This window comes from Chroicocephalus ridibundus, chromosome 1, assembly GCF_963924245.1.
Source record: "Chroicocephalus ridibundus chromosome 1, bChrRid1.1, whole genome shotgun sequence".
NCBI classification, from domain to species: domain Eukaryota; kingdom Metazoa; phylum Chordata; class Aves; order Charadriiformes; family Laridae; genus Chroicocephalus; species Chroicocephalus ridibundus.
In genome coordinates, this window is record NC_086284.1 from 101,988,247 (window position 1) to 102,008,130 (window position 19,884).

Sequence of the window (19,884 nt, forward strand, 5' to 3'; positions counted from 1 at the left end):
ACAGATTGCTTCTGTGACCTATGAGAATTTCTAGATAGAGATGCCATTCTTTGTAGGGCTATCAGTGATCTGTGATTGGTTTCTGTTGAAACTGAGGTGGACCCAGAAAGCAGGAGTATAAATAATTTCTCATCTTTTAGTAAGAGCTGGCCTTTCATTCTATACTGTAACAGAATTTTGATGAAGATTTCTAGTCATAGCTGGAAAGCTTAGCCTGTTTGAAAATATTCTGTGAAGATTTTGTTCTGTTGTGAAGCAAATGGATTGTTGTGTGAGCAGGATTACAGTTCATATGTCTTGGCAACAGCCTTACTTTGTGAGGTTCTTTTGCATATTCACGTTATTTGCACTATTCAGCAATAACTTCTTTTTACTTGTTAGCATGTCTAATGTTTTACTGTGTGCCAGGAGAAAAAAAACTCAAGAGCATCAATGTACCCTCCTCACAGTTTCTAGGTGACGTGTGGTGTTACCTCCTTGTGGCTCTTCTCTGGGTAAGAAAAGATATCTCAATATGGTGTGAGTCTCTTAGCCTCCACCATAGAGAGTAACCTGAAGTAATATGCTGAGGAAAATAGAGGAGGAGGTTGGTATCCTGTATCATAAATGTATCTGCCATGTTTGTTACAGGTGACCATGAGTTGCCAACAGTTAGCAGCAGGCCCTTAGAGTTTTACACCTTATGGCTGCAACTGGAGACTTCCATTCCAGCTGTGGATGTGTTACCAGTAGGCTAAACACAGTTGGGAATACCTTCCATCTGGAAAGTGGTGGTGTTGTCCAGGACATCGCTCAAGGCAGTTGGGGCAATTCTGGCTGACTTAGTCACAGTCTTCCCCAGTGACAGTGGGGTGTAGTCTGACTGATGCTCCAACTACAGTGATTCAAATCTATCAGGGTCTGGTATGTCTGTTCTTCCAGAAGGAGACTTTGTTCTGTTTCAGAACTGGTCAGCACCAGTGTGTTCAGAAATATATCCTGTAACTTTGGAACTGGTATTTCTTTGTGCTACAGAGTCACGGAGACGACATTTTAGGTCCTGGAGGTAGAAACTCACTGTTGTTGCTTTTACCAGTGAGTGGTCATTATGTCCAGGAGTCCAGGACCTGAGTGATACACCTGTCATGAATTTGAGGGCTGGCTGTCACCAGCTTTGTGGTCTGGTGTGGCTGGTTTGAAGCTATTGCTTACTTTTGTGTTAAAGGGTTGGAGTTCAACCCATAAATTAAAGCATGCAGCTGATCTTGTGGTAAACACGCTGCCCACACACTGCTATGTTTTTCTGTTTTTGAAACTGAGTTTGTTCACTAGGCGTTAGTATAGGTGAAGTATCAGAAGATACCTAGCCAGTTTTCTTGTTAGGTATCCGAAGGCCACCAATATGAATATGGACTGGATGGTCTCATTTGGGTTGTGCTAATCAGAGACTGTCTTTAAGAATGACTTAGGCGATGCAACCATTAAGGTTGTATGAAATCTGAGTTTCTTTCTTGTTGTTCCCTTGGGACGTACTGTAAAGTCAGAAGCTGGAAATATATATTTTGGATACTATATAAACCACTTAACTGCAGTAGATAAAAAGGTAAATTGAGCTGATAGTCTAATGAAGTTATGAGCAAGTAAAATATCCAAGGGCTCACTCTCATTTGGTGCATTCAAAAGAAGTGTTTTTTCTTACTGTGTTTAATCAGTATGTTATATCTTGTGTGTAGTGATAAAAGGGTGAACTTCATGAAAGTGGTTTGGTGATGACAGTGTCAAAGTGTTGGAGTTGCTGTGTCGGAATTGGGCTTTGTCTCCCAGTATTTGGGACATATTATGTGGCAAAGGCTAATTCTTTTTTTAGGTCATGAAAACAGATGGTGCTTCCTTGTCCCTAAAAATGCCCTCATAGGAGAACAATTGGGTTTTGTATTCTAGAAAGGATAAAGGCTGTGGTATCATTCACACGACTTTTACTGAAATTGGGTGCCTCATTTGGTTTTCACTTTCAGAATTGACTCTTAAATCACTGTGTATATCAATTGTCTGAATATTGTTTTGTTAGGTACTATTGTTTTATAAACATAAGGTTTAAAATGGTCCTTTTCAGTTAAGAGTCAGTATACAGATATGTAGTCTTTATTAATGTGCCTGCCTTTCAGAAGGAAACCAAAACTCTTTTCACTTTTCCTCCACTTGTGGCTTTTATTTGTTCTCCAAGAAAATACAGCTGTGTAGTTTGGGTTTAACAAACCTTATTGAAGAAAACAAACTCAACTGTCTCACTTTTCATAATGTTTCTTTTCTGGAGAATGGAATTTTTGATGTAAGTAAGCAGCTTAAATCTTCCGTGTTTAGTTAATGTTTCTGATAGTCAGTGTGTACTTTTATCAAACCCTAGTAGTTTATTTTTGCTTTTTTTATCAGCATTCATTTTAGAATTTGTACTGAAAGCCATGCCTTGGAAATAAAGAAAAATAGAATTTTATTTATAGAACATGATAATGCTCTCCTGCCAATTTGTGTGTTTCTTGAAGCTTTTATAGCCTTGATGTTTGAGAAAGATGTACTCTCAATTTGCTTTCAACACTCAGTGTTGTTGTTGTTTTGTTTACTTCTCTCAGGACTGAATCTTGTTGCAGGTATTGCTTGCTACATGACCCTTCCTCAGTAGGTTCTTTTGGTTGTGTTCAGTCTCATACATTGACCTTTGTAGTCATAAAGGGTGCACTTGTGTGTGAAAGGAGCTGTCAACTGAAAGCCTTCTCTAGTTGAGATGTGTTATTTCATGATACTATTAATTGTAGTAGTTGTTTTAAACACATCAGGCATCACAGAAGCAAGCCTTCAAAGTGATTCTGCCAGTTTAGTATTCTATAATTGTAATATCTACACATTATTTTATTATTTTTTTAAAGTACTTTCTTTAACATTACTTCCAGTCCTTGGCTGTGCCAGTTGTGCAGTTTTGGTTTGATAATGTCCCTCTGTTGGCTCTTCCTATTGTTTCGCTGCTTTTTAATAGCAGAATAGCAGTTTTTATTTGCAGTTCATCTTGCAGACTCATAATACTGTTGTTTTTTTGATATTTTTCTGTAACCTTTTCACACTGAAAAACATGCATGTGCTTTATTCTAGATTGTGAAGTGGTCAGACTATTGTTCACCATTGGCCTATAAACCTGGTGAGCCTTATAAGTTAATTGCTGAAGCAAGCGTAGATAATTTCAGTAGCCTTGGAATAGCATTCATGGAAGACAGGCTTCAAATGGATAATGGAATGGTGCCACACAAGATTGTTTGTAAGTATCTTCACGAATTGTTTTTAGTGGTAGAACATGTTTGGTTTATGGCTATTTTAGGACTATGTGTATAGTCTTTATAACTACATAAAACCCCATGCTTTTATTTTGGCACAATGTTTCCATCCTGTTGTCATTCTAGGCAGTTCATTACTGTAGCAGTATTGTATTTTATACTGAATACTGTCAAATACAGAGATCCGTGAAAAGCTAGACCACTTTTTTGAGTGAGTTTCTCTCTTTAGAGAACATCTTACAAATGCAACAACAGAAGAAACAGAAAAATGGTTCAAAAGATATTTGGAATAAACCCCTCACTTCTTTAATGCCTCATAAGCTACTGCCAATAATTAACCTTAGTATGAAGAGACCTCTTGACTATCCAATATGTCTGAATGTATAAATGTCAGAAAAGTGAAGTTAGACAAGTCTTGTCTGTTAGATTAACTAATCTATTTGAAAAAACAATACAGAAGGTTTTAGGCAAATGTTTTCTTTTTTCAGATTTTAAACGAAAGTGTATTCAATGCTAAACATAGGTTGAGAACAATTGTTGTAACTTGAACATCTTAATCCTTTAAATCACTGAGAGAGGAGCTCATAGATGCTTCCTAAACAGGGAGAGGGATAACCAGGGGAACGAGGGTGGTGTCATTGCTAATTGAATTTTGAAATTGTGGTGTATGGTTTATTTCTTTGGGGGGTGATTTTAATGATATCAAAACTATGAGCCATTGCATTCTCGTTAATTTAATAGTTTCAGCTAAGGCAGGGAGGTTCATGGCTAATCCCACAGAGAGAAGGAAGTAGTCATGATTGCACTTGTAACACCATTCTTAAATAGAATTGTCTGGGCTATGGGAATTCCAAGCTTCACCTCTTTTTCCTGCATGAGATTTGAACTTCTTTTTTCCAGCACTGTTCTAAAAGGGACATAATATGTAGTCTGTTGGGTATTGTAGAGTAGTGGGCTCTTGGGGAAGTAGAGCCACACTTTTTTTTTTGTTCAGCAACAGTCTAATTTCTTCCTGCCTAGCTGCATCTTCTCAGCTATGTTGATAAAACTGTGGGTCACATAGAATAATTTGGGCTACAAAAAAAAGCTTCCCTGCCCCCTCCCCTCTCCCCTCAGACCCCCAGAGAAAAAAGGGGGTTAAACGGGGTTGGTGGTTTTTTTGTTTGTTTTCTTGTGTTTGGTGGTGGTTTTTTTTAGTTTGTTTATTTGTTTGGGTTTTTTTATGTAGATCATAGTTCATTGGCAGAAGTCAGGGAATGGCAAAATCAAGAACAGCTAGCTAGGGTGCAAGAGGGTAGGAATATGCTCACAAATGTGAAATTCTGTCTCTTGGTGCTGTTCTGTAAAAATGCTCACACAAGAAGGGAATGCAAGCTGTGAGAGTGCCCCGAGAGTATTTTACTTTTCAGAATGTTTTCTGGATCATTTTACTTCAGGTACTGTGTGCATGTTAGAACTGCTCCAGGAGAACAGGCTGATTGAGGCTGTTCATGGAATTGCATATAGACTGGTAGCTGTGAAATTCTCCTAGGATGTGAAAAAATCTTGCTTGAAATTTCTGCTCCAAGCTAGGCAAAGGGGATATAGTTTCAAGGGAATGCAGGTGTTGTTAAGCGAAGAAAGTGGTTGAACTTGGATCTGGTGTATTGTGTGCCAGTTGACTATTTTGTTAGTCAAGTTTCTCACTGACTTTCTATGTGAAATGAGAAACAAAAACATAGTCATTTTATTTGGCCTAGTGCGAGTGGAGAGGGATTCAGTAAAATTTTGTAGACTTTGATTTGAAATATTTTCATTGCTCAGCAGCTAAAAAAAAAATAACCCTAAGAAGAGTATTTTTAATCTCCTCTTTCTGAGTTTGCTCTGCAAGTTTCATGCTGACAATAATCCTCTTTGCTCTTCTTTTCTCACTTTTATCTGCCAATTTTTTTTTTTTAATCTTTGCATTTCCATCCTTTTTGAGGGGAGAAAGAGGAAGGTTTAACAATTCTTCCTATTTGCTATTTTTCCGTTGGATTCTTAGCTCCCAAGTGTTGCTGTTGATGGGTATTTCTGCAGACTGGAAGCAGTTCAGATTTTTTTTTATTCCCTTTTACTTGTGCCAAACTTTTATCTGCAGGCTTCAGCAATGTGAGAGATATGGTTCGATGTCTCCATCTTACCCAATATAATCACTCTATTAGCTTATTTCAAAATAGTTTGTTGCAAAATAGCAGCAAACAATTTTCCACCTTGCCCTCCTTAGGAGACGAGTATTTTTCCAAAGGTACTTCCCTTGCTTCATTTTGTCCTTTGCTGGGGACAGAGGGACAGGAAAAATAACAAGCTGACAAGGTGATGCATTTATGAGAACTTCCTTACCTTCTCACCCATAGGCTGTTGTTCTGTTAAGAACACATCTGCATTATGTACAGTACCTGTCATGTTTTACTTTTGTGGAAATACTTTTGCACTCACAATAAATGTTAGTTTGTTTAAATGTGCCTTGTAAACATCAAGTGTTGTCCACTCAGTCAGACTTTCCTGAAACAAAGAGTCATTAGAGTAAATTACTTGTCTTATGAGTGCAAATTTATTATGTTTGGGGGAGGATGGGTTAGGATTTGGTGTGTAGAACAAGTGAAATTCTTGCTATTATAGATGATTTATACTGAAATTAAATCTGAATCCCACTCTAGTAGTGATAGTCATATCTCTCTTAATATCAGTTTGATAACCCCATTTTTTTTATTCTTTAACTCTTCCAGCTGTCCATTTACAGGAATCTACTCTGAAGGAGTTGGCGCAGGTGGCACCATCTGTAAAAGAGCAAAGTACAAGCAGTATGCAAATGGATGAAACTGCTACTTCTGGGACTACTGTTAAAGCAGGAGTAGGTGAGTCTGCAGGACAAGGTGAAGGGGAGAAATCCAAGCTAGAGAAAGAAAGTGACCATGAAGATGAATCCAACAGTCTGTCTGACAAGGAGATAGGTTCTGGAGACCATCATCACTTGCATCTTTCCAGTTGTCATGAATGCCTGCAACTTGAAAACAGTACCATTGAATCGGTCAGATTTGCCTCTGCAGAAAACATTCCAGAACTTTCTGATGATTGCAATAGCAAACTGGAAGAGAAGAATGATGACTGTCTAGCAAGAGGAATAAAGAGAGTAAACCTTGCTGGAAAGCCCCCTAATGTATTGATTTATCTTGGCTCTGAAACTGCAAAAGTGGAATTTGAACAGGTAAAATCAATCCTTCAGGAATGCATTGATGCTGACAGCTATACCATCTACCAGCTCCGTGAGGAGCAAGTTCTGAAAGATCCATGGATTGATAATTCACTGCTGTTGATCATTGCCACAGAGGAGCCTATTTCTGAGGAGAACCACAAAAAATTTATGAAGTTTTTATCTACAGGTGGAAAGATTCTAGGGTTTTCTTCATCTTTTACATTTGATGGCATACAAATAAAGAGAAAAAACAAACTGAAGAAGACTGTTCATGAATTAGTGGTCTCTAAAATGGACAGCACTGAAATTAAGTTAAATCTTTTGGTCAGTGGCTGTATTTTTGAGGAAGTGATGAAGGAAGATACCAGCAAAGTGAAGACATTGAGTCGATTAAATAATGCTGATAAAGATATAGTTATTGTTCGTCTGACTTATGGAGACAGCGGAGGAGAAGCCATTCTTTCTCAGGTACTGTGTATGCAGGAGCATTCATTTGCTCCTTGCTACATGATGTTGTGGTATGCTAAAAAAAGTTCACTTGTTCCCATTGCATGCTCTTTGGGATGCTTGTCAAGGGGAGGTATAGATGGTTGTCTTGGTACAAAGACTCCAAATGCAGAACGGTTTTCACTTGATCCTCAGGAATCTTAAAGAATGATAGAAAATTGTCACTGCCATTCCACTTCCATGTTTTCACCACATAGCCGTGCACATGTAGATCATGCAAGATCACAGTGAGTAGCAGAGAGCAGACTTGCATAGTAAGCAAACATCTTCAAGAGCAGAGCTATCCTTTTGTGCCTGCTAGAAGTTTTGCAGTGATGCAAGTGTGCATTTTGCAGATTTTTGAGAGGTGGGAACAGGAAGACCAGAGTTGTTGGTGGACTCGAGGTGAAAGCTTATACTGACAAGATAAAAAAGAGACATCCTTACAGAAATATGAACTATGGTGAAACAGAGTCAGGAGAGGATGTAAAATAAACCTTGCAAGAAACTCAAAAGACATCTCTTAAGGTTTAAGGTTAAGGTAGCCAGCACTTCTGGAAATTTAACCAGTGAATGAGAGTCCCAGCCTCTGTTGTTGCATACCTTGTCTAGGAAAAAAGTGCTGTACAATTTTTGCTTAAGCAAGTAACTACACAATAAGGGTTAGTCTCTGACTGCACTGAAATACTACTGTTGATTTAGGTCTGTTGGTTCTTTTTTTGCTGGTGTCACTACCATTTTCTCAGTTACATTCTGTTTATATCTTAGTGTTGTGAATGAAGCAAACCATTTCATGGTTTCCTTAGCAGTGTTTTGATTAAGGCTAATTTCTGGATGGATGTTAGGTTCATGATGTTGGCCTTCCTGTTCTGTCACTTAAAAATGCCCTTGATTCAACTGGAATGCATTTTTTCTATTTACAATCAAAATTAAAATTTTAAAACTTGTTTTTTGTTTTCTGAAAGTGTGTATGTTTTCAGTCAGTAATATACACTCCTAATTTTTTTTTGGGGGGGGGGGAGGGAGGAGAGCATCTAGTCTACGGCAAACTTGCTTTTTTGTTTCTCAGGTCTTCCTTCAGGCTTTAAACTTTTAAATGTTCAACATTCTGCACCTAACAAATAGCTCGGAGCATGTCAGGGACAGAAGTTGGACAGTATAGTATGTGTCAGAATCTTATTCATTCCACTTAAGAATAATATCCCAACAAATAGATACTTCTCCAGTGTTATGGTATTGTGATCTCTGTTTAAAACCAACAGATAAACAAAACCAAACCAACAGCCAAACAAAACCCACACCCCCTAAAGAAATTAAATAACAGATAAGTTTGAGTATTCATAATTTTTTTTGTTATTGTTACTCTCTGTCTTCTTGGGTAATGGGTGAGGAAGCTTCCATGGCTGTGTTAAAGGTAAATGTCGGTCACTGATTATTTGAATATTCACAGGTATCTTGCTAAAGTTTTGAGTGCTGGAAAGGTTGATAAGAGGTACCATTAAGTTTATAAAAGAAGCGTGTGCCCCAGAAGTATGCATGTACCTGGGTGTATAACCTATGCTATGACAGAGAGACTGCAGCCACTTCTTACTAAGACTTTTAAAGTGAGCCTGGAGGCAACTTGCACATTTTGAGTTAGCTGCAGTAGGAGCAGAGGTAAACATTTTCTTTTTCGCATGGCTGTTCACAATTATATTGCTTCCCTTTCTCTGCCTTTGCTTTCAAGCAGCACATGGAGGAAAGCATGATGAGGAATATAATTGAGACACAGCTGAACAAACTTTATGCAAGATTCTAGGACCTATTTTCTACCACTATTTAAGTTATAGGAGAACTTTCTCAGGAGCCCAGAGCACTCAAATTTAACTGCTTGTGTATCAGGTAGCATATACTCTTCTAGCGATTACGTAATTCAGAAATATTCATCGGGTTTCTTAGAAGTGTTTTGTCTCTTACCAGTTTATCAGATTAAATCTGCTAGTTTTTTGGAAACTCTATAAACATAGTAGCATGTTTATAGCTTTCTGTAGGAAGCTTTGCCACCCATGTGTTGTATGCTTGTACTAGAAAATTGATTAGATACTGTTGCTATCCATTTCTGCAAGTTCCATGGTAAAACCTGCTTTGCTGTACCCTTTAAATTGACACTTCTGCTGTAGTAAAACTTAATACTGCAGAGGTTTTCCCTAGAAAAAAGGCACTACAGTATAGCTTCAAAAATCAGATTAAAAGGATTAGTGTGTCATTTTATAATTTTAAATGACTTCCAGTCTCTATTTGAAAAGTCTTATTGTTTTCTCTTCAGGGGACTGACAGTGACATCAGCCATTAAATATTCTGTCACAGACTTATTGTTTCCCTTTTTTCTGTACTCTTCTGTTTCTCCCCCTCCTCATTTTAGCATATTTCCCTGAATCTCAATGAAGTAGAACATATATGAAAGATGAAGAACACTTCTCCAATTTCGCATATTTGAATGATAAACAAAGATAATAGCTTGTGATTTTCATGAAACGAATGTGCATGTAGTAGGGTACAAAGGCTTCTAAATATCTTGGAATACTTATGTAAAAAACAAAACAAACAAAAAGCCACAAAAAAATGCCACAAAACCCCAAACCAATAAAGAGGTCTAGAAGGGATTTATTTATTTTTTTTCTTCTGTGTTTCATTTCTACTTTTAAGCATCTGCTTCAGCCCTGAGAAGTGATTCTCTACAAAGTGGTATTCTAGGGTTCTTAGTTCTATTTCAGACAGAAGCATTTCTGTATCTGCACTGATTGCAACTTCATACATGTGACATAGTAGGGACTTGCTCAGACGGAGTTCTACATATTTTGTGCAACCTCTGATAAAGCTCTTTCAATGTTAGTGTACTTCTGCTCTTGTACAAGCCAGAATTTGACCACTATTGCTGTTGATTCTAGGTTACTAGCAGAAGGAGAAGTTTAAGTTAGTAAGTAGAAGTTTGAACAAGTCCTTCAGGAGAAGGCTAATTTATTAAGAAGGGATATTTTGTGTAAGTTTCAGAGAAAATTGTAGCGTACTGACAACTGTGATCCCTGAATTGGAAACTATAAATATATAGGTATTCCCTAGTTAATTAGCATGATAAAGCATTACTTGTAGATATGATGAAGACATGATAAACTCTTAAATTGCACTAGTAACGCTGGATAGTTCAGCAACCACAGTCAGGACAAAGCTACTTTTGGAACTGTTGTGCTTATCTCTCTCTGCCACACTAAAATGTGTACTACCAACAAAATATTTTTTTTTATTCCCTTTGCACATATCCTTCCAGGCACACTTGGAATTGGATATCAATTCTATGGATGTCCAAACTGAAGAGGATTTCAATTTGCTTAAGATAAGCAATACCAAGAGATATGAAGTTCTCAAGGAGATCCTGATGTCACTTGGCCTGAGTTGTGAATTAAGTGAAATTCCTATGTTAACACCTATATACCTCCTCTCTTCTGATGAGGTAAGGCTTCTGCTTACATTTCAGATAGTTGAAATTTAGCTTAGAAGACAAATTCAGTGTTCACTTAAATACATCTTGTTTCTTATGTGGTATTTTTGTTTGGAGAGGCTTACATATGTATTACAGGTAAGCAAAAAGTTTCATTTCTGCTCTGTTGCTATTTTGTTACCTCCTAGTAGTAGTTTTGAATTCAAGCGTGGGGAAATTGTACAGGGTTAACTCTTAAAATATATTTTCTATATTTAAGAACTTTTATGCTTATTTGCATGCTTCTGCAATATTGAAACACAAGGCTGTGGTAAGCTACAGAAAGAACTGATTGAAAAGCCAGGATTTGTTTTTATTTTAAAATGAGGTAGAAAGTTCTGTACAGGCTGTCAACAAAAGATGAAACCCATGGTGTGTCAGACCAAAACTGAAAGACCTGAGTGAATAGGGAAGAGTGTGTGATTACACAATGAAGAGCTTTATTCCTGAGGATGTTGTAATGTTTCCTGGAAATAGAATAGCTTCTTGTAACTCAAATAATCAGCTGACTATTCTGAACTCTTCAATTTGAGACATTGCTATGGAGAACTGTGAAGAATATATAAAGCATTAATTTTAACTTTTAAACATGACTTCAAATACACGAGAACCATATTGTATTGATCTGAAGGGGTGAAGCAGTAGGTGATTAAAAAGGAATACAGGCTACTCAGGCTCTTTGAGGTGGTTGTTTCCAACCCATATAGCACTGTCACTACTTGCTTTTAGCATGCTTGTCTGATTCCTGTTCCTTTTCTGTATCAGTAGCACAGAAATGAGATGTCTGTCGGAACTCAACTATAGAAACTTGTCCTTGGATGCCTGTTTCCAGCAGTATCTTATATAACACCCTTTCTTGGCTACAGGATCAATCAGTAAACAGGGTGACATGTTACAGCTGAACGTTTTAAAATAACTTGGCTGATATTTTAGATTTAGATTTTACTTTTCAAAATACTGTTCATTAATCTGGAAGGTGGCTGTGCTAAGTATTGCACACCTTATAGATTGGGAATATGTGAAACATGACTTAATTGTATGGCAGGCAGGTCAGTAGCAGATCCAGAAAAACTGACTAAAATACTCTTAATAGGTGTATCTGTAAATACAAATCTGTGTTTGTTTTCTATGTGTCTGGAGATGCTGCCAAAACTTTCTACTGGTGCATTAAGTAATGCCCTCATATAGCAACTTGGATTGGATGTAACAGTTGATCAAAATTGGGCAAAATGCAGAGGTGGTTGTTTGGTTTTTTTTTTTTTTTTATTACCCCGGATTGATTGTGTGCCAAACCCTGCCAGATCCATCTCTACTTTACAGTGGTGAAAAAACTATTGGAAGCCCTTCTATCCAGCCATCTGCGTGAAGCAAGGCTGTTTACCAGCACTAGGTCAGGTCAGCCATGCCCTTTGGTTGAATCTTGAAAACCTCCAAGGGTGCTTGTTACAACCTGTCTGTGCAATCTATTCCAGTGCTGTTGTACCATTCTAGTGAATTTTTTTCCTGATGCCCATCCTGAACCTCTCAAGCTGCAGTTTATGGCTGTTCATGGTTTATTATATTACCCGGTACTACTGAGGAGCATTTGGCTCTGTCATTCTTTTAACTCTCGTAAGTGGTTGCAGGTTGTTTTTTAAATCACTCCTTAGCCTTTTCTTTGACAAACTGAATGAACCCAGCTTCTTCATCCTCTTCCTATGGCTGTGTTGCATACCCCTAACCCCTTTGTGGTTGCTTTCGAAGGAATCCTATCTAGCAATTCCTTGCATAAGCTAAAGTCTGCTTTCTCAAGACCAAACTGCTGTTTCTCTTCTCAGCCTTCCTCCAGATCTTGGATTCTCGTGGTTGCTACAGCCAATGCTGCTGGTGGTGACCAAATTTGAAATGAGTTCTTCCCTGTCTGTGAGCAGTAAATACATAAGAATTGATTATCTCTTTGTGTGACAGATGTGGAAACAAAACTAAAAGCCATTCAGCCCTTCTCACTAATGCTAAATGTGCTCTATAGAGAAGATTAGGACCTTACTGAACTCTTCCTTTTTTTGTTCTTTTCCTTCACTCTTTTTTGATGATTGTTTCTTTCCTATGCACTTGCAATTTTCAAACATACCGTGAATAAAAAAATTTAGCTAATTTCTGTCCAAACTTGCCATCTAGTGGCATATTACAGGTTGCAGGCCATTTATTAAATATATTTTTGCAATGTGTACTGTATACTTTAAGTTTATACTAAAATTAGTTTTCTAATGTTGTTTTTCCACAGGATTTTTTAAATGACAGTTTTCCTGTGCTTACGTGTGTAGTAATTGTTTCAATGTCTTATGGCTTAGTCATGACATACTTCCAGAATATTCTGTGAAAGGAAGTTGCAACTTGTGTGTAAAAACTACCGTTAATAATGAAGAGATAGCATATTAAAATAAATAAGGAGTATGTAATAGTTGAGCTTTCTAACGTTGTTTTTCTCCGTATGTCATGTTTTACATAGGTCTTTGTACTTTCCTAGAGAGCAAGGACATACCAGAAATGTATCTGGCAGGTGAATAATTTGAGGAATTACTTAAACGTGTTTAAGATCAGAATGACTACTGGAAACAGAGATGGAGGAAAACTGTCTTGCAAGCTTTAGTACTCACTAACTTCCTTCCTTTTTTGGGTCACTATTTGTATGGATAGCTTGTCCGGTACAGGTTACTGGGGGAGTATTGGATAGTGTATTCTTTCCCTGAGAGTTTATCCAAGTAATGCTAATTGACAGCAAGTGGGTTTTGGATGATTTTCTTATGCTTCCTTGTAATAAGAAATGCCATAATGAGTCAGCTGGTGATCAGGCAAGCTCAATGTCCTATTAGCAGTTGCCGGTACTAAATATTTAGGCAAAAATGGCAAATGCTGTTATCCTTGTTTCTAAGAGTTGGGAGTTCACTTATGATTCCCTCTCACAAACTGGAGGTTGCATCTGTACCGTTATGTTTAAAACCCACTGGTAGAACCAACCTGGTCAGATTTTTCTAGTTAATTTTAGAAACTACAAGCTCCTTTTGCTTATGTGGAAAAAGAAATAATTGATTTTGTTCTGCATTTTCTACTCTGCTAAGAAAAAATGTTGAATTTTTTTTTAATCTATTTTTAATTCTCTAAATTGAAAGTGCTAGTTTGGTCAGTTTTTTCTTTCTGGTCTGTAAACTTCAATTTGCAGTAGAGCTGTACCTTGTTCCATTTGATTTCCTTCGTTTCTCTTCCCCATCCGCCTTTCCTCCTTTATAATTTCAGAACTTTCATCAGTCCTGTTTTCTACTACATTATGGTAGAAAATAAAAGTTACTCAGCTTTATTATATGAATAAATAGCTTCTGCTGTCTTTTCCTGTCTGCCATTCCTGAATAATTTATCTTTTTGAATCATTGTTGCAATGCTCTTAATAATCTTATCAAATCTATTATGCTGATTGGTATCAATTTGATTATTAAGACTTCTAGATCTTCCTGTTTACTCTCTGATTTTTGGAAGGTGCCTTTTGTAATGTAATTTTTAGCTGCTTTTGAGGCTCGAGGCATGACAATTGGCTTTTTCTTTTTTTTTTTTTTTTTTTCTCCTTAGGATTCACATTTTGAAGTTTTGGTTTCCAGTTTATATGGTTATCATGTATCTTAAAAATCACGGTTTTACTACATGGATTAAAAAAAAGCCAATAAAATATGAGCAGAACTGGCATTAGCTTTCTGAAAATCAGTGTAACTGTAGAATTTGGGGAAACAATTTCTTTTAACTCCTTTAAAAAAAAAAAAAAAGACAGCTAATTCTGGGGAGAAGAATTGAATTTTGACTTTGTGTCCAGGATTTCATATATGTTATCTATTACTTTTTTTTTTAAGTTTATGTATAATAAAAACTGGGGGCTATTTTGATGTATGAAGAAATAAGCAAAGTTATAACTAACTTACATATAATTAAATTTGAAAGTAGTAACCTTTTCTTTGAAAAAAGACTTGGAAAGGCAGATGTTAATAATTCATGAGGAGTTCTGAACTTTGTAATGCACTTTTTGCTTTGGGATATGAAAAGAAAATTTTAGTTTAGGGTGCAATGTAGGAGACTTGGGAAGAAGTATTTAAACCTTGACAGTAATTAAGTTGAAAATTACACAATTAACATTTTATCACTCAAGAAAAATACATTAGGAACAGAATGGTCAAGCTTTTAAAAAAAGTGATATGTTGACTGTATATGGTTTAGCCAGACTAGGCTTATGCTGCTGGTACTGTTCTAAAACAGGTAGAGATTTCCAGCTGTGCTGTATTCAAGTTGTTGGAGGTTGTGCTAAATAGGCACTGAATCTCGTTTACTTTTAGCTGTTGAAAATCTTTCTAAACAGTGGAAATTAGATGACATTGTTACCACTGTTGGGATAACAAAACACTAGGTTAGTTCTCAGTAGAAAGTTAAAATGTTAGATTGAGATGTCAAACTAGAAAATATGATTTATTAAATTTGTGTGTGTGGTGCAGTTACTGCTGTGACTACCAGGAATCTGTGTCTCAGGGATTTTCAGTTTTACTCTTTTTTTTTTCTTTTTTTTCTTGTCTTTTTTCTTCTGTGTTTATTTTGTTCACCTGGCTTTTTCCTAAAATGTTGACAGGCTCTACCAGTCTGAAATTGAAATTCTGGTAATATTATGGTTTCAAATTCAAATAAAAGCTCTAATATCTGTATAATGGATGATAATGCCCATCTGTTAGGAGATCTAGATCTTACTATGTAGAATTATGCTAGTCAATCCTCAGCTAGTGCTTGCTGCTGTTGGTGTTGAATGATTGCTATGACATTGTGCACTTTTCATTCCTGATCTCCTTTCTTGTAAATAGAGTATAAGGTAGGGGGCCTGGAAAGTAACAGCACTTAAGGCAACTCTTTCATCATGAGACTTTTTACAGTAAGGCTTGCAAGTATGGTTTGCTTCAGATACACACATATGGACATTTTAAAATTCAGTTAACTGGGAACGTATTATGTTGATGCAGTGCTACAACGACAATGAAGGCAGTGTTTGAACCAAGAGCAATACAATATGAAAGGCAGGTTACTTGCTGGTTAAAGGTTTGGTTAAATCTACACAACTTGTTGGTGTTAAATGTAGTTTTAGAGACAAGTATTGATACTGAAAGGCAGTACCTTTTTCTCTTTCCTTGATCGGTGTAAAGCAGCTAAGCGAATTGTAGACTTGTACATTGTCGTAAAAAGAAAATTCTGTGTCACTGCGGTGCAGGGTGAAGTCAAAATGTTGAAACAAATGGTGAACACTGTAAGCCTGCTGTTTTGCACCCATATGTTCAGTGGCAGCTTCAAGCATAGAGATCTCAATTTTTTCTGCAGCTTTGCCTTTAAATGCTCAAATATTAACTCTTTTGCATTGCCATCTTAAAGGATAATTTTTCAGACATAAAGACTAGGATTGTATTATGTTGCCATAAGTTTCAGCATAACATCTTCTAGGTTTCAAAACAAGAATTCATTCCTTGAAGAATGAGAGAGATTTGTCAGAATAGTGATTATTTCCATTAGGAAGTATGTTACACCCACAGATTTGCTGATCTGAAGCCTCTTAAACTTCACTACTAACTTCTCAGGCTGTGTTAGGCTGAGTCACTTTTTTCAATATCTTCCAAATGGATGGTGGCCAAATGATGAAATATAATCAGTCTTCATTACTTTGGCTCAGCTAGTAACCATCTTTTAAATAGTGTGTTCTTCCAGAATAATAAACAGCCAATACAAACATATTGGCTGAAGGTTGAAGTTGGGGGTTTTAGCTCATGTTTATTGGAGGCAGAAAGAATAATTAAAAAGTATGATTGAACATACTTCTTGAATTACAAACTTTCCTTTAAAGGTCTCTTTGAGATACAGAATAGTGTGCTCACAAGGGTAATGCAGTGCGAAGACAACTTTGTGTGTTTGAATAACTCAGTACGCTGCAGCACAGTCAGAATTCAGTCGGACTAAGTTTACATGTCTGGAGCTGCAGTTTTGATTCTGTGATGGCATCAGCTGTTTTTAAATTCCTGGTCCATTATGTCAGCAAAGAGAGTATGAAGTTACTTTGTCCTGATTAAATCTTTCTTTGAGTTTGAGAAATCTGAACTCTCAGCTAACGCTATATAGAGCCTAGATTTCAGGGTACATTTTGAGACAATTGTTTCTGAAATATTTCCATGCATATTAATGTGTATTGTAGAACTTGAGAATCAACTGTGAAACTTCAGTGTTTTTTAAAAATTCCCAGTGCTAAAATCAGGTATAGTTATACTGAAGCTCCAAAGCTTTATTTCTGTTGCTGTGCAAGTTTTCATGCTTAAAAGTGAACCAAAAATGTAAAATGTACAAAATAGGAACTTGTTTATTTTCTCCTACCATCCACAAAGCATAAGCAGTGTCCCTGCCTTTTTAGCCAGTAGGACAAAAAGCAAGAGCCCTTTGTAAGTATTTATTCCAAAAGGGAGATTTACTGTAGCTCTGAAGTAACCCGAGAGCTGAGAAAAATGTTGAATGAAAAGCACACTCTGTGAGTGATCTGAAAGGATCCTGTTGATCACCGATAAAAAATTTCTCGCTAACACTTTTTTACTTTTGTTAACGTATTGTATGTGTTATTTCAAAAGGACAGTGCATTGTTGCCAGAAATCTTTGTACTTGAAAGCTTTTCCAGTTTGTCTCTTGGCTAGGAATGAAAATGTCTTTTATGGCAAAGTTGCTTCAGGAAAAAAAAAAAGTAGATACAGCAATGTAAATGCATCTGTACCAGTAAAAATGTGTATTTGCTGGAACAGCTTATTCTTTTTGGGAAATGGATTTAATGTATGCCATGTGTGGAACTCTTTTTGCTGTTAAAAGCTGTGTTTCTACTAGTTTGGTTAGGCAATGCAGTGCATTTGGCGAACAATTTGTGTTCTGACAGGTAGTATGCTTTTTCTCTTCCTTGGCTTTCTGAAGAATTTATCTGTGAAATAACCCAAGGACTGATAAGAGAGTACTATAAAGTATAAGTATTTGTAATTTAACTCCATGTGTTTGGGGTTTTTGTTTCCCATAATAAATTCGAAGTTATTTGTTGGCTTGCAAGGCTTTGAGTTGCACGTGCGGGGGGGTGTGTGTGTGTGAGTGAGTGTGCTTTTCTTTGTTTTGTATTCTTCCCTTTCCCTCCTCAAATTACCTCAAATTAACTTCTGTTTCTTTATAACAAAACTTTCAAACCCAGAGTGGTCACACTAATTGCAGACCAAAACTGTTTCAGTGTTGTCATTCATTGGAAAGCTCTCTGTATCAATGTCTGCATTCTAATAATAGTCCCTACTGTTTGCTGGTGTTTAAGTGAGTGATTCTGAAAGGAATGGCCCTCTGAGGTGGGATGGTTATTGACAGTCAGTAGCTGGGGTTTTGTTGTGGGTTTTTTTTTTTTTTTCTCCATCAGCATTCAAGATAATGAAGGTACATAGGGACTGTCTTCTGCATTGACACTTCAGAACTCCCTTGGCCAGAGGATAGCAGAAAGCCATTCTTCTGAGAGCTAATACCACCCTAACTGAGGTCTGAGCCCCTGGAGATTCCTGGTTTGTGCCCGCTTTCAGAGGCGAGAAGTTTCCCAGCTAAATCCTCCGCAGATTCAGCATGGAAAAAGGCCAGTGCTTAGGCTGCGTAGGGCTTTTTGGGTACCAGCTCCATGAGCACTGGGCATAAGAAGAGAGACCTCAATAGCATGGCAGAATCAATTGTAGAGATTTTAAGCTAATGTGTTTTACTTCAGACTTGTGAATGGCTAAGAGAATGATTATGTTCAGTTACTGTGGCTTACCAAGCACAGGGTAATTTCTTAATCTCTGGTAATTTAATGGAGTCACTGAGGGATGCTCCTCTCTTTTCTGTCCTTACCCTTTCTAGCATAGAGAGGAAGGATGATGTATGGGACTTGAGGGAAGGTGCAGCATGAGTGAGGATGGGTAGAAAGAGGAAGAGAAGAAAATCTGCAGATGGAAACCAAGATACTGGTTCTTGTTTCTCAGTGGTATTTCGTCTTGCACCTCAGTTCTGTAAAACTTGTCATACAGTCATGTAGTAGACAGAGGTGGAATAAGTATGTTTTAGTGCATCTTTCTTCGTTCTCCTTAGTCTTCTATTATTTTGCATACCTTTATTAGTGTAGTTGCCCAATAGATCTGCCAGTTCTTCAGTAAAACCTTTAAACTTTTGGGTTCCAACTGTTTGGTAGAGGTAAAAGCTTAAAAGAAGCTGAGTTTCTATAGCAAACTTTATAACATACAGTCCAGGACAGGATGCTTTTCAAAGCTAGCTATATGTCAAGGCAGCCTGTCAGTCTTGCCTGGCAATAAAGAGGTGGTAGTGGGACTGCCAGTCTGCCTGAACACTGCTCTTGACAGAAATGCCCACCCTCTTCTGCTCCCCACCCAGCTGTCAGGGCAAGAGGTAGTAAAGAGGCAGGAACTCTTGAGGGACTGAATGTGTCACTGTGAAAGGAGGAATGCGGTGTCACAGGGAAGTGACATAAGGGAGCTTGGAGATACAGGGTAGATGTGGTAGAGTGATAACCAGTTCTATGTATAGCTGCTATAGGTGATTTTTATGGGGAACTGCAATGATATGAACAGTAACAGATAACTGTAGGTTTACTGCCTGACACCTATGTTTTTCCCTGTAGTTGAAAGGGGTGATAAGAGTATGACAAGGGAAGCAGAACACTGCTCTTGGAGAAAGAACATCAGTGTTGTATTGAATGGGCTCCTTCCTCTCATAACACCTCCCCACCCCCAGATAACAGAGAGGGGCAGGGAAGGGCAGCGCTTTCTGAATTTTCAGGTCTCTGCTGTTGACTGGAGCCTTGCTGGTCTCACTGCCTGGAAACGGGAGCAGTCCTCCCTCTCCAGAGGCTGAAAGGAGTGTCTTTTCTTGGCTCTCTTCAGATACAAAGAACTTGCTTGAATCAGTGAGGGTCATTAAATTGATATCTTGCCTTGAAAATTGTTTTGTTCTTAAAAAAAAAACCCTTTTGCCTATGCTGCTGAGAAGCATTTAGTTGTCTCTGTTGAGAAAGGAGAGAGAGGGAAGAGGTGGTGTGGGAGATACTGGAAATAGTAATAGAAATAGTAATAGTAACTGTACGTAGAAGGCCTGGAGAAAAAGACGATGAGGGCTGTTGCACTTAAACTATGAGACGCGGTTACAATAAACTAGGCTTTCCTGGCTTTCTGCTCAGAGGCTGCATTTTTTAACCAATGTTATAGTGCAAAATGACTATGAAACTATAAATGTTTTTTTTTTACTAACTTTTGAGCCAAAATTAAAGTGTTCAATAGAGATTG

The 19,884-nt window shown here is 37.4% G+C and overlaps 1 protein-coding gene across 5 annotated transcripts in view; it reads left to right on the top strand.

Moving 5' to 3' along the window:
• HLCS (holocarboxylase synthetase) overlaps window positions 1-19,884 on the top strand; it is a 126,539-nt gene that overhangs the window by 6,406 nt on the left and 100,249 nt on the right. For 4 of the 5 annotated variants that reach the window (XM_063345677.1, XM_063345686.1, XM_063345696.1 and 1 more), the window contains 3 exons: window positions 3,121-3,283; window positions 6,047-6,981; window positions 10,304-10,486. In XM_063345677.1, coding sequence (XP_063201747.1) covers window positions 3,121-3,283; window positions 6,047-6,981; window positions 10,304-10,486 — 1,281 coding nt within the window. Of the gene's footprint in view, window positions 1-3,120; window positions 3,284-6,046; window positions 6,982-10,303; window positions 10,487-19,884 lie in introns of those variants that run through there. The other variant, XM_063345714.1, reaches the window with a different exon arrangement.